Genomic DNA, 14,033 nt, shown 5'->3' with positions numbered 1-14,033 from the left:
CTGCTGCAGTGGGCAGGGGCAAGCAGAAAGCCTTCAGCTCCTGCTGTAACCAGGGAGCTGCGAGGTTACCCGGCACCTTTGCACTCATTAAGACATCCCAGACTGTCCCGGGAGGAAATTTCCCGGGCTTCGGGGCTGAGCCGGCTTCCCCGCTCAATGCACGGCTGGCTGGGAAGGGGGTTAGGATGGGAGGGAGCCCTGCAGGTCACTGATTCAGCCTCCTGCGACCCTGCAGACCCTGGAAGGGATGCTTGGTTTAGAAGGGGGTTTATTGGGTGAATTGTTAAGGGGATTTATTTCCCTAATTCCAGACTTCAATTTGTGGCTAGTGTGGGCTGGTGTGATCCGCAGCAAGCCAGCCCCAGCAGCCTGATGAAATTCAAATGAGTGAGCAGGCGTGCAGGTTTTCCCTGGGGTGAACTTGTGCAACAAGTGGGCAAGTGTCTCCTTGAAGGTGGTTTCTCCTCTCCCAGAAACAGCCGTAGCAGCCTGGCCTCGGGTGCTGTAGCTCAGAGGGTCTGCCCAGGCACGGATAGCCCGAATTTGCAGCCTTCCCCACAGAAGCAAGCTAACAGCCTGTGTGTGAGGCTGAGCAGGGCTGTGGGAGATTCAGTGAAGCCCAGCTGAAAGCAGAGAGTGCCGCTTAGTGCCGCCGGACTGAAACACAGGGCCCCACCGGACGCTTCGCCGGCCGGCACGCCGGCCAGCTCGGTGCACCGATGGGAGCCGGAGCCCCTCCTAAGCACGGGAGGAGACCTTGGCCAGAGCAAGCCCCTTCTCCCCTTGTAGCCTCGCACCCCATGAGAGCAAAGAGGAGCCGACACTCCTGTCTTAAGCATTTTACGTAGAGAAAAGCACAGAGGCAAGGAGGATGCTGTAGTAAGAGGAGATACTGAGAGATGGGGCTGCTCATCCTCGGGGAGAGAGGGCTGGGGGGGATCTGAGCAATGTTTGTAAATGCCTGATGAAGGGTGCGGAGAAGAGGGAGCCAGACTCTTCTCAGTGGTGTCCAGTGGCAGGACAGGAGGCACAAACTGAAATATGGGAAAATTCCATTTAAACACAGGAAAAAAATTTTACTGTGAGGGTGGTGAAGTACTGGAACAGGTCGCCCAAAGATGTTTTGGCATCTCCGTCCTTAGAGACATTCAAACTGAAGTGGACATAGTCCTGGGCAACGTGCTGTAGGTGACCCTGCTTGAGCAGTGGGGTTGGACTGGGCAATTCCAGAGGTGCCTCCAACCTCAGCCGCTCTGTGATCCCGTGACAATCATGACATTTGATTCAAAGGGGAAAAGCTCCAGCAATGACACTGTCAGGTCTGAAAGTGGGTGACTTACACTCAAAAGGTCCTTTCCACCTAATGAAATATATTAGGTTTTCCACCTAATAAAATATATTGTCTTTCCTACAGCCCTAACGCCAATGAACAGTGGCGTTGAAGCTCACTAGACAATTTGCGTGTGAGGTGGCATCATTTGAGTCAGTTTTCTGCACTCAGAGAGGTTTTTCCACCTGGGGAGCCCATTGCCAGCAGGTGGCAACCATGCTAAAGCAGTGGGTGCCCGCGATGCCTGCCTGCGCAGGCTGGCTCTGCTCCCTGGCCTTGCCTGGGCTGCTCCAAGGCGTCATGAAACACCTCTGCACTCCCTCATCTGCTGATGGCACCTGCATCCTTCCCCGTGAAAGGGGGTCAGGACCACAGCACCCAGCTATCCTTCCAGCATCGGCCGCCTGTGTGGTCCCCAGTCCTCCATGTGCCGGGTCTTCCCCCTCTTCTCCAAATTCTTTGATACCTCTTGAGGACCAGCAGCACCTTCTAAGTGGAGCTGATCTCTTCTCCAGGTGCCTCCCTGTTCCTCCTCTTGTGACTGGGGCTTGCTAGGTGGTCACCCCACACACCGGCACGTGCCAACACACACACACGCTGTCAGAACCGGGTTTTGAAAAATCCTTGTGTTTGCTGATAGTTGCAAAGCGCAGCTAATGCGAAATAGAGATGAGCCATGAAACGTGGCCCTGGGAACCTTGTGGGCACTAAGTCTGGGGGGGTTTAAAATTGTGGGATTAAGGACCCACCGCTGTGGTCTGTTCCTCATCAGGCTGGCTGAGACAGGGGATTCAGCTCTTGATCTTTACAGCAAGTTAATGTTACAGTTGGTATAAAAAAAAAAAGTTCCTGGAGAAGTTTCACCTGGAAGAATGTGTTCTCCTTCAGTATTCTTCCAAAGTTAACACCTTTAATAAAGAGAAGGCAACACAAGTGATCCTGTATTCACAAAACTCTCTCAGTTTTCTAAAAGGGTAAAATGAAATTGCCATCATGACGTATTGAAGGTTGTTCATTTTGGTGTCAGAGCCCTGAGAGCACTGATAGGACTGAATTGCCCTGAGTGGCCTCACCTGGGACCTCCACCCACACCCCCACCCGTTGCTCCAGGAGCCCATTTAAGCTGAGCCCTCCAGCCTCCCTTCCTGCTTTGTGGAGGGATGCCTATTTCCAGCCCTGCCTCCTGGATGGACCTTGGACTCATGTTGCAGCCTTGCCTCCAGCCCCATTTTCTGGATAGACATTGGATGGCTGCTGTAGGTAGCTTGACTCCTGGATATGCTCTGGTATGTGCAATACAGCTGGTCTCCAGTCCTGTCTCGAGCCCTGTCTTCCTTTGTTTTACCGGTCCTATACTTTCCTGGTGGAGTTTAGAGAGGTAAGAGCCCAGCTTGGTGCTTGTGGATCTGGGGAAAGCTGCAGAGGAAAATATTAACTGAGACAGCCTCCCTTAAACCAGTACTATATCTACTTTACAGGGATTAAAGGGTGTGAGAATAAGCTTTTCACAGACCTCCTGCAGCCCTACAAGACAGCTTACTGCTGTATTCAGCTGGGCATCACCCTCTAGGACAAGGGCTGGGAGCAGTTTTTGCAGAGGTGATGAGGGGAGGTAGTCTCTGGCATTGCTTTGGCAAAAAAAGTCCCCTTGCATTTAACAAGGTGCTTTGGTGGCTAATACAGAGCCAAAGTAAGGGAGCTGGGGCACACGAGCTATCCTGGCTGTGGCAGATCGCTACCAAGGACTGAATGTGGCAATGAGCCCTGCTCAACTCCACAGGTGGATGGTGGAGGGGAGGTGTTCCACAAGGGTGAAAGCTGGAAGATGTGGTGTGCTCATCCCCCTGTCTACCAGGGAGAGAGGTTCCCTTGCTGGGAGAGGGAGCATGGGGTTTCAATGCATTTATGACAGTTCTTGAAGCTTTTGGTACTGTATTTCTGATTTCCAGACTCCTCCTCTCAGGTCCTGGTTCTGTTGAAGTACTTTGCTTTGCTATTTACCTGTTAAAGAGGAATTTTCTGCAGTGTTTGTTAGGGTTTTTCTTGTGGTTTACAAAAAACCTTAATTTTGTTATAAATCTACAATATTTTATTTTACAGTAGGTAAAAACATGGGACAAGTAGCATAAGCTTTCTTTGGTGAAAGAAGGACCAGTCTCTTTTTTTCCCCATGAGGTTTATTTCATTAATTGCTCTTAAATAAATATATATTTGACACTTAACAGGAACAATTAGTTAAAAATTATGTCTAACACAAATTCCCACAGTTGCCATAGTATTTGTCTGGTGTGGTGTTTAACACTACTTTTGGGACCCAAATCTTGTTTTTTGGTTTAAATTTAACTTGTGTTAACAGTTCAGGAAAGAGGGAATTTGGGGCGGAAAATAGCCATCCCTCAAAATCAAAGCCATAACACACATGTGCGTACATGGACATGAAAAGGGTTAGTTTCCAAATACTCGTCTCGCATCCTCTGTCCCTTTTATTGATATGTCATTGAAAGCGCTCGTTAGCTCTGCTCCGTGAAACAATCCCCCAAATAACATAGCTATTAAAACTGAGCATTGCGTTAATCTGAAAGCTGGGCTCCGGCTTGCCTGTGCTGTACAGCAGATGGCAATAAAGGACCACTAAGTAGTAGAAGTACACCTCTGAAGAGGAAGTTTTCTGTCCTTAATGCTTCGGAGCGTGTGATTTAAAAACAAGAATATAGAAATGCAACTTTGAGAAGTTGGGAGGTGCAGAGAGGGGAAAATGCAAGACTTGCAATTAAGCAGGACAAACCATGTGAATCATAATGATAACCAGACACGTACATTACATGGAAATGAAGGAAAGAACATTGTGCGTTCATTAGCCACCCCTTCAGTCTGCAAAGGTGCCCCTGCAAAGCCACGGGAGGGAAGGGATCTGCAAGCCCCAACCCACTGTTCAAGAAGTCCTGCATTCCAGCATCTTCCGGAAACTTTTCCGAAAACTGTCATCCAGGAAAGCATATAAGAAAGGATTCAAGCATGAATTGGCATAGCTTAGGCTGGTGATGAAGTAGGATATACCGATGACCATGGAGGTCTGGGGCAAGTCAGTGGTCAAAGCCACAATGGTGGCCAAGTGGAAGGGCGTCCAACAGAAGAGACACACAGCTAGGACTATGAAGACCATAATAGTGACTTTCTTCTTGGCTTTGTCCAGGGCTTTAGCGTTAGAGTTCAAGTGCATGTTCCTTAGCTTGTAGAGCATCATGGTGTAGAGAATGCAGATGGTGGATACTGGAATGGCAAAGCCAAGAATGAGGGTGTAGATCCTGCTGGCTTTGAACCAAAACCTTTCAGGCTTGGGGAAATTGAGACCGCAACTCTTGATCTCCAGGTCATCTATGTACACATTGGCAAAGATGATGAAAGGGAGAACTATGATGGTGACTAGGATCCAGATGCACAAACTGACAATCCTGGCTGCTCGGTATGTACGATGTGGCATCCTCTTGGACCTGACCGTAGCCAATACTACCAGATACCTGTCTATGCTCATCACTGTTAGGAAATAAATGCTGGAGAAGATATTGTAGTGGTCTATGGACAAGATAACCTTGCAGAGGACTTCTCCAAAGGGCCAGTAGTGGAGGAGGTGTTCAGCAATATTAATGGGCAAGACAAGTGTGAACAAGTCATCAGCTATAGCAAGGTTCAGGATGAACATGTTTGTCACAGTCTTCATCTTGGGGGCCTTGAGGATCACATAGATGACAGCAGTGTTGCCTGTGAGCCCAACAGCACAGATCACAGAGTAAATCACAGGGAGGACAACGTAGAAATCGGCTGCCTGCTCTTGGAAGGTGAAGTTGAACCTCATACTGTTGTCCAGGTAGCAGCTGTTGCCTGTGTTGCTGCAGGTGCTGTTAAGATCATCCCAAAGGGAGCTGTTTCCCATGCCTGCTGGTCACAGACTACCCTTGGATGTCATTGAAAGCCTTGCTAGTCCAGGAGGGGGAGAGCCTTTTTTCTGTTTGAGAAGCAGCTGCTATCTCGTTCAGAAGTGGGTTATTTCCAAAGAGTGGGTTGTGAGGCAGCATGGACCATCTAACTTACCTCTCTTGTCCCCCACTATTGAGAATGTTAGATTTTGAAGGGATCGGGGGGAAAAAAAAAAATTGAAAGACACATAAGGCTCCATGAGCAAAGCCAGAGAATTATAACTCCCTATAAGTCAAGGAACTCTTCTCCCTGAGAGCATCCCAGTGAGCTGTGGCTTTTCTCTGCTGAGGAAGTCAAGTGGCTCCAGTTCAGCTCTCTGCAGCAAGAGTCCTTCTTGGGGCTGGCAGGAACAGGGAGGGCAGAGAGGAAGCTTTGTGCCTGGTTGGCTATTCACAGCCCTCGGAGGACTTGAGCTGCTGTTTCACTTGCACAGCGCTTGCTTTTCCGTGCCGGAGCAGAAGCATTGCAGTGTTTAATTAGTGCCTTTCTTTGTGCTGGAGTTCAGACTCTTTTCATTGACTGAGATTTCACAAACAATGAAGAAGATTCCGACATGGCTACTCCCCACTCCCAGGGTCCCCTAGCAAAAGAAGGAGGGGGGGGAAATAGAGTTCAAGGAGTATTTGCAAAACTAAGGGTTAAAGGGGCTTAACCCACAATTAAAGTAACTCTTTAACCAAGGGTAGGTTAAGATCTTATTCAATATGAAGACCATCCCCACTGCAAACAACTGTGGCAGCACACAAAACTTGGCACAGATGGACAGACAAACCTGTAAATCTCAAAAGTTCAGGATTATTCAGGGAAGGGGGGGGAAGAAGTACCCTGAAAGCAAATCCACTTCAGAGTCAAAGCAAGAATTGCCCCATCTGTTTTCATGTCTAGCAGTTGCCGCATCCATTGCCGTTGCCTGACCCATACTTCCAAGAATTCCTCTGCAGGGAAGCAAACAAACAACTGAACCCCCCCGCTCCCCCCTGAAGATCAAAGATTTGGCAACTGGTCCGCAGGCTCTGCGGAGAGAAGTGCCTCGCTTCACTTGCATTTCGTTGTCGCACAGCAATAAAGTGAGCAGGAAAGCTGGCGTGGGGAATGGAGGGTTGCCGTGCCCCTTACCTGGTGAGCGGCTCCGGCTGCCTCCTCCGGCACCTGCTGCTCGGCACTGTTGAGCCTCTTCTCTCTAATCGGAGTTGGAGGAGGGTCTCTGGGACGCTGACGTTACCCGGCTTTGCAATCATATCAACATGGTGGTTCTGTGTGTGCATGGCATGTCTGAGCAATTAGCACTTGTTCATACTGCGGGGGGGGGGGGGGGGGGGGGGGGAGTTTTCTCTCTGCAGGGCTATTTAAATAGTAAATAAAGTAGATGCTGGTGAGCAGCTGATGCTCCAGGGCTGTTCTCCTCAGGAATGAAGGAGATGTTGAGGGGCACAGGCAGGACCCAGAGCTGGCAAGCTGTGGCTGGCTGAATGAGGGATGTGTGAAATGGTGGGAAGGGGCGGGGGGGGGTTACACTGCTTCAATAGGGAACACGGGCTGGTTTTAACAAAGGAAGATGCACAAATATGTGGGGGGAGGGAGCGGGAGGAGGGTATGCAACATTACAGTGCTCAACATGAACAAATAAACAGACATACCTTGCCGGATCCGTGCTGGTTTCGGCTGCTCTGGGGGAGCTCAGCTGGTTTTCCCCAGCTGGGTCTCTGGTCCAGCTCTGGAAATGCAGCTAAATCCTTCAGATGTGCATCACAAGATGCAGGAGTCCTGTGAAGCTTGGCAGAAATGCACCCCAGGTTACAGAGCAAACCCAGCAACAATGTAAGATCACTTTACCTTCATGTCCCTGCAAAAAGAAGAAAAAGGAAATCAAGGGTCTTTTGATTCTCCTTTAGTCTTTCAAATGTATCCCCCAGCTGCAGGTTGCCTGACCTTTGTTTCAATACCAGGCGAGAGAAAATGCAGGCATCCATCAGCGCTATGCCTGGCAGCGTGCAGTGTCATTTAACCGAGCAGGTCAGCTCATTTATATGAGCCTTGTAGCGAAGAGCTCTGTTTGACTTTGCTCCTCTTCTGGGGATGTTTACCCTTTTCTGGCAAGATTACTGTGCACCGGTAACTGGGTGGGAACAAAACACTTCATTGCACTCGGGGAGGTAACTCCTTAAGGCCATGGGCATGACGGACTTCTCGGCAGATGGTAATTTTTTTATGCCCAGTGTACAACTCCTACAGATATTTTCTGTATTTCAACCCAAATCTGACCAGCCATTAGGCCTAAGCAGAATTAAACAGAAATTAAAGATTGCCCAAGATGATGCATGGGAATGCTATGGATGATCTTTCTTCAGATGAAAGACCCCCAGAGCCCTCCTCTTGCCTGTTTTGGGAAAACTGGCGCAGTTGGTAAGTAGTTATAAGGGAAAGGGGTTTTGATAGGTCTGCAGGGGGAAGGCAGTTTTCCAGGAATTGCTGTTGTCTGTGTCAAAGAAAAGGAAATATGGGAAGATAGAGAATTTCAGGAGAATGTGATGTTAAATTTACTGATCTGTAACTATTCCTCAGGGCAAAAGAGTGTAAAAGTATTTTGCATTGAAAATCCTTCCACCGTGGCTTTGTTTTTCAGCCTAAAGCACATCTCTCAGGTCCCTGGAAGAGCTCAAAATCTGCCCTTTCACTTCCCAAACCTATGTTATCTTGGAATTGGCTGTCACGCTGCCTTGGCCAGTGGCTGTGTGTCCAGGTGCTGTGTATTTTGGGACATAGTCCGAAGGGGATGGGAGTTTGGGGGCTGGGGAGGGCTGCAGGGGTGGCTGTGCTCCTGCGGATCACACGTGGGCTCTGCCCTGTGCTGGGGCTGCGTCCCTCCCCGGCTGCCTGTGCCGCCTTGCTTCTCGTTATCCATAGTCCTTGCTTCTCGTTATCCATAGTCCTTGCTTCTCGTTATCCATAGTGAGCATGGTATCCTGCATGCCTTGGTTAGGATGTGTTTGATTAAAACAACTTTGTCAGAGATGAGATGGAGACTAAGAATTTAATCTTGTCTAGTGTGAGTAGAGGGGCTTTTGTTTCTTTTATATCCCCAAGCACATGCACAGTGCCTGCTTCCTGAGCTGTGCTCCTTGCCTAGTTCCTCTAACAGATTTGCAGTAACACTCACCTGCTTTGGGGACAGCAATTGCAAACGGATCTAAATTCACACATGAAATTGCATTGCAGCAGGAGCACCTCCATCAACAAAGAGAAAAATCTTTCCCTTGTGTCTGCTCTGGATCCAGCCGGAGCTGGTGGCTGAGCCCAGAGGAGGCACGCTGTGTGTATTGGCATGATGTGAAGTGGGGAGTGTCTGGAGGGAAGGCTGAGAGGATGTTTTATTCATCTTGTTTTCTCTGGCTGGGTGTCCCTTCCACTTGATTATAAATGTTACAGTGGCACAAAGCCCTGAAATGGAGCACTAGTTCAAGCCGCTGTTAGGAAGGACACGAGCTGTGTTTTACCTCTGAGCCACTTGGACCTATTCTTATGCAGGCAGCTCCGCCGCCAGCACGGTGCAAGAATGACAAAGTTTCTATCCCTAGCAAATCCATGCGTGGAAATGGACTTTGCCTCTTGAAACCCACGTTCACGCTATGCAGCTCAAGTCAGCTGTGCAAACAGACAGAAAAGGCAGTAAATTAGGGAGGGGGAAATCCCCTTGCAATGCTAAATCAATGGTGCTTTATTGCCTTCATAAAGTTGACGTGCTGCTGACTCCAGACAAAGGCCATCCATCATTTTGCAGTTACGGAGAACTGTGCTGCCATCGGTGCCTGGGGACCATCAGGAGAGCCCGGCACCGGCACGGCTGAGCCGCAGCAGCAGCTCCCACCTCGCTGGGGACAGGCAGGGCAGAAGCTTTCTTTGCCTGGCTCGCTTTAAATAGTACCAATAATGGCAAAATATCTGCTCGAATGATGGGATTATTTCCCCACCAACAGTGTGAGTGATGCTGCCCGAGCCCTCTGAGATGCTTCAGCCCTCTGGTGCAGGTGTGTTGTCTAAAGGGTGGTTGTTCGGAGCAGAAGGCTGACCCCTCTAACCAGGTTTCAGTCCTTTTGAGGAGAACCTCTCCAGGTCACTAGGAGTAAAGCCTACCTCACCTCCCTTGTTAATCCACAGGGGCAGTTGAAGAGGCTGAGTTACTCTGCATCATCCCCTGAGATGGACCCCCTTTTCCTTCTCCTTTTTTCAAAGTCACAGTCATCTTGGCTGGATTTCATTTTGAAACTTTGTTGAATTAAGGCTGCTTTTTATTCCATTCAGGAGCACCAGGGGAGATGAAGCCAGGCTTGCTGGAGGGGTGACTTCACCGGGAAAGGGAATGAGTGTGTGCCTCGTGCAAGGGCTCACAGGGGGAGGAGAGGAGGCATGTTCAGCCATTTAAAATGAAATGAATTAACTGTGGGAAAGAAAACTGAGAACTGATTGTACTCTCTCTACTGGGGGGTGGTAATGTTGGAAACTTTTAATGCACCTTTGCTACTGCTGCCTGGAGTCACACGTCGCCTGCTGATCAGGCAGTAGCTTTCCAGGGCTTTTCACCCCCTTTGAAAACGATATTCTTGTCTTTGGAGTAAGGTTCAAGGAGAGCTGCTAAATAAAGATGGCTTCTCAGTCACCCAGGGTACCCCTCAGGGTGCACCTTGTTTTTGGCATTCTTGCTTTGGGGACAAGCTATGATCATCTCCCTGTGGTCACAGTGCTGGTAGTCCTTGTCCTTTTCTGGGGCAGGCTTTGAGCCTCCATATCCGTGACAGTCGTCCTGGGAAGACCCATAGACAATTTGCAGAGACGGAGCAGAGGTTTGTCTGAAAAGCTGGGGCTCAGAGGAGGGTGTAATCACATGAACAGGTCAGACCTAGATGGGGATTGCTGCTCTAGGACTCCAGCTCTCCCAGACACCTAAAGGGATTGTTTTCCACTTTGCTTCACTTCCCGGTGTTGGAGGAAGGGGTTGTGCTGGGCTCAGCATCCCTCCCAGCAGCTAAGCCAGGGAGCAGCAGCCCTCTGCTTCGCAGGCCCTGGGCATGACCATGGAGCTCCTGCAGCCCCAGAAGTCTTGTGGCTGGGTCCAGTTTGATAAGACTGCTTTGCTTCCCACTCCTGCCCCTTGAGGGATTAGCAGGGAAGATAATTCTGTTTTCTTGGGCTCTGGCTGCTGTCTAAGAGTTAAGTTCACATCAAGGACAGAGATACAAAATCAGTACTCTTTGCTCACCAGAACAAAATGTTCTTGGTTGACTGCCTTGCAGTTGCTGGGCATTAGGGTGACTTATTTGTATGAGGTGTTCGGGCTTTTGAAAAGATGGTGCAGCACTGCAGGTTAATATCCGGAACCAAGTATGTTGAATGATCTGCAAGTGACGGCTTTGGGTGAGTAAAGCCAGCGTGCCTGGTCAGGTGGTTTATTGTAGGATACCTGTCACTGTGTCGTAACCGCTGCCTTGGGGCCGAGTCTCCCCTGAGCTGCTCTGGTCCCAGCCTGGGGATGCACAGAAGTTGGCCACCGCATCTCCCAGGCACCGCCTGCTCCTCCTCGGTGTGGTGCTGGCTCAGCAAAGGAGCAGTTGGTGTGTATCGGGGTGAGCTGGAAAGGAGAAATGTGAGCTTATTTGTCACCCTTGTGCTGGGTGCTTCCCCCTTTGCCACAAGCTGGGACACGTCCTCCTGCTTCCTAACCCTTCCCAGCCAAAGTGAGCCAGGTTGGCTTAGCCAGATGAGGGTACTCACCTTGTGGGACACCACTGGGAACCAGGCGAGGGGTGTAGGTGCTGATTTTTCTGGGGGCTGAGGATAGAGCAGATGTCTTCCATCAGTGAACTGGTTAACTGTGGGTGAAGAAAGTGCCTCTGAATAGTACTAACAATTACAATGGATCCAGCAGCCAGTGACGCATCCAACCTGCCACAAGCTGCAGTGAAGGCAAAGCGGTACTGGAGGTGCTTTAAAGAAAATCAGAGTAATGAACCTTACTAATAAACGGCCTGGTTTTTGTCAGGCAAGGGATGTATCAATAACTGCCCCATCTCCTTCTCTGCAGGGGAGCAATCAGGACAAATGCCGTGTGTGAGTAATTTCCTCAGACCAGAGGTGATGGGGAATAAAGGCTGTAGCACCGGGAGGTGGTGGGTGGGTGGCTGGAGCTGTCTGCTCCCTTCATGCAGGCCAGGAAGGAGGCTGTGAAGCTCCTGCAATGGGTCAGCCCTCATTCCCAGCAGCTTTTGGAGACCCTGGCTCTTCTGCAGGACATCCCAGCCCCGTGGTGCTGGCACAGCCCTGGCCTGGGCACGTTCTCAGAGGTGTGATCCAGCCACGGAGGGTGAGTGGCATTGCAAGAGGCTGCCTGGCTCCCAGCAAGGGTCAGTGCCTCGCCGTGCTGGCAGTGGTGTGTTAACTGGAGCTCTGGCAGTGTACCGTGGCCATAGGAGCAAGGACACGGTGCCAGTCTTGCTGCAATTTATAGGTATCCGTGAGGATTTAAGGAGTGCAGGCAGAAAACTATGCAGCTTCTTTAAACACTTTCACTTTTTTCCCCCCCTTTGGTCTGACTTCAAACAGCCTGGTTCCAGAGAAATTAAAATGGGTTTCCATTCCCGGATGCTTTTATTCTCCAGTATTTTTTCCTGCTTTCCCCTAGGGCTGGCAGTGAGTCTGTACAACTGCCCTGAGCCAGTTGAGTCTGTCCAGACCAGAGCCCTTTGGGAGAGGAAGGCTTCTGGAAGGGTGCTGTCACCCTTTTCAACGCTGCCCATCTCCTTTGCAGGGTTTGTGGGGTTCAGGGCAGCTGCTGGAGGTGCCGGGCAGCAGCCTGGGGCTCCCCTTGTGTCGGTGCTGCCACGAGCAGTGGGCAAAGGCTGTCCTGCCGTGGCTCTGATGCTGCGGGGATGCTGCTGCCTCATCCTCCTTAACTGTATCTGGAATCAGGGGAATCAGGATCAATCAATGGAGCAATTTGTCTTCTGGGCTTTGAGTTTTTTGCTGTTCCCTATCTTGGGTTTCTTCTGTCAGCCCATGTGAGTCAACTTTTGTGTAATCTGACTACAGGACCTGTGCCTGTGAGGAGAAATCTTTGTATGTGACAATACCTTGTGTTGCAGTACTCTAGGGTACAGTTAATAGCTTACTTTTGCAGCTGTCTTGGAATGCTGTTGACTCGTGAAACTATCAATGACCATTAAAATGTTAACAGGATTCTGTTTTCCTGCTGACTGCCTTTTGCAGATGTGCATGGCGTGTCTACAACAGGGTTCTCCAGCACAGTTGTTGGATTGCAGAGGTAACAAGCAAGACATAAGGAGGAATCCTAGTTTAAAAGGATCGGAGTAAAAGAGAAATAAAAGGTTGTTAGTTGCCCTAATTGGGTGGAAAAAAAAAAATGGGTGTGAGTCAACAGGTAGAGATCTTCTCTTCTCCTGGGTCCCCATCCACCCCGTGCGTTCTAGTGCTGCTGGCAGACGAGGGTGGTGTAGGGGACACGTGCTGTCTAGTGCCGCAACCCATTGGCATCCCATGCAGGAACTATACATGATTTAGTTGCTATTAAGCTGGTTATTATACAGCTGCGAAGAGCCCTTGGTATCTGTGCCGCTTCCGGGTGATACGAGTTGTCACTTTGACTTTTTTAATGCCATCTGAACTGTTGCTTCTGAAAAGTCACCATTTCTGCCACTGCTTGACCCGCTTTGAAAGCTATGAGGCTTTGCAAACAACGGCGTTGCAATAGGGTTATAATGCACCCTCAGAAAACCAGCACGGAGCCCTTCAGGGATGCTTGCCGGGGAGCAGGCTCCGTGCAATATATTCCAATATCTCTAAGCAACAGCTAAATGTGTCACCTCGTCTGCTTAAGTAGCAGAGCTCCTCTGGCCTAAAAGCCTAATCATCGGAGGGTTATGGAGTGCAAATTGCTGCTGAATGAATTTGTTGCTTTGTTCGCTCTGGTTTCCCCTCCCTGCCTGTGTTATGACAGTGAAATGACTCATCGTCACCTTAATATTATGTTTTAGAAAAATGTTTTAATATTTTGTACAATGTTCATTGTTTAAAAAACCCAACACATGAAATCTGTCTTCTGGCGCAGCATTTTCCAGTGCAATTATACAGAGCCAGCACCTTTCTCTTTACGCTCTTCAGGCCCACAGACATAGTGGAGTGCAAGATTTACGATACTGTTGATTATCCTAAGGAAAAAAGGGAAAAGTAGGAGGCCTGATTTGAGCTTAGCAAAACTTGACTCTATGGCTTTGTGTCACCTTGAATCATGTATAACGAGTATGCATTTTAGAATGTTTCAGTATATGAGTATGTATTTTAGATGTTTAGAATAAAATAGAAATAGTATAAGAGTTAGTAGTAGTTAAGAAGAGTCACAGTTAGAATAGAAATTGGCATACTAGAGTGTGACAATCATGGACAGTTAGAAATAGAAACTAGCATACGGGACTGTGAGAATTGTAGCATCTTCAAGGTAACAGATAATGCCCGGGCCGGATAAGAGGGTTCGGGCACTGCATACTTCACTAACAAGCATATGTTTGTCCTCAAAGAATGCAAAGCTGTAACCCGTCAAGGACCAATAACGGGAACATCCTCCTACAGGGAAAGTCGTAAAGATAAAGGGACGCCACAACAACCATGAAAACAACGGGAATCCCAGTGACGAGGGGAAAGGTGAAGACGGCGGGGGGAGATC

General features: G+C 49.3%; 1 protein-coding gene across 1 annotated transcript; it reads right to left on the bottom strand.

The window, feature by feature from the left end:
* Window positions 1-4,262: 4,262 nt before the first annotated feature.
* Window positions 4,263-5,261, bottom strand: NPBWR2 (neuropeptides B and W receptor 2). Its single transcript, XM_075517419.1, has one exon. The coding sequence runs from the start codon at window positions 5,259-5,261 to the stop codon at window positions 4,263-4,265; it is 999 nt and encodes a 332-aa protein (XP_075373534.1).
* Window positions 5,262-14,033: the final 8,772 nt, after the last annotated feature.

Source organism: Mycteria americana, chromosome 14 (genome assembly GCF_035582795.1).
Source record: "Mycteria americana isolate JAX WOST 10 ecotype Jacksonville Zoo and Gardens chromosome 14, USCA_MyAme_1.0, whole genome shotgun sequence".
In the NCBI taxonomy this organism is placed as follows: Eukaryota; Metazoa; Chordata; class Aves; order Ciconiiformes; family Ciconiidae; genus Mycteria; species Mycteria americana.
Note: the sequence above shows the minus strand (reverse complement) of the source record. Positions and strands in the feature narration are given on the sequence as shown.

What these genes read in the sequence shown, in the direction of transcription:
- NPBWR2 (XM_075517419.1), bottom strand. Translation starts at nt 5,261, where the DNA reads ATGGGAAACAGCTCCCTTTGGGATGATCTTAACAGCACCTGCAGCAAC.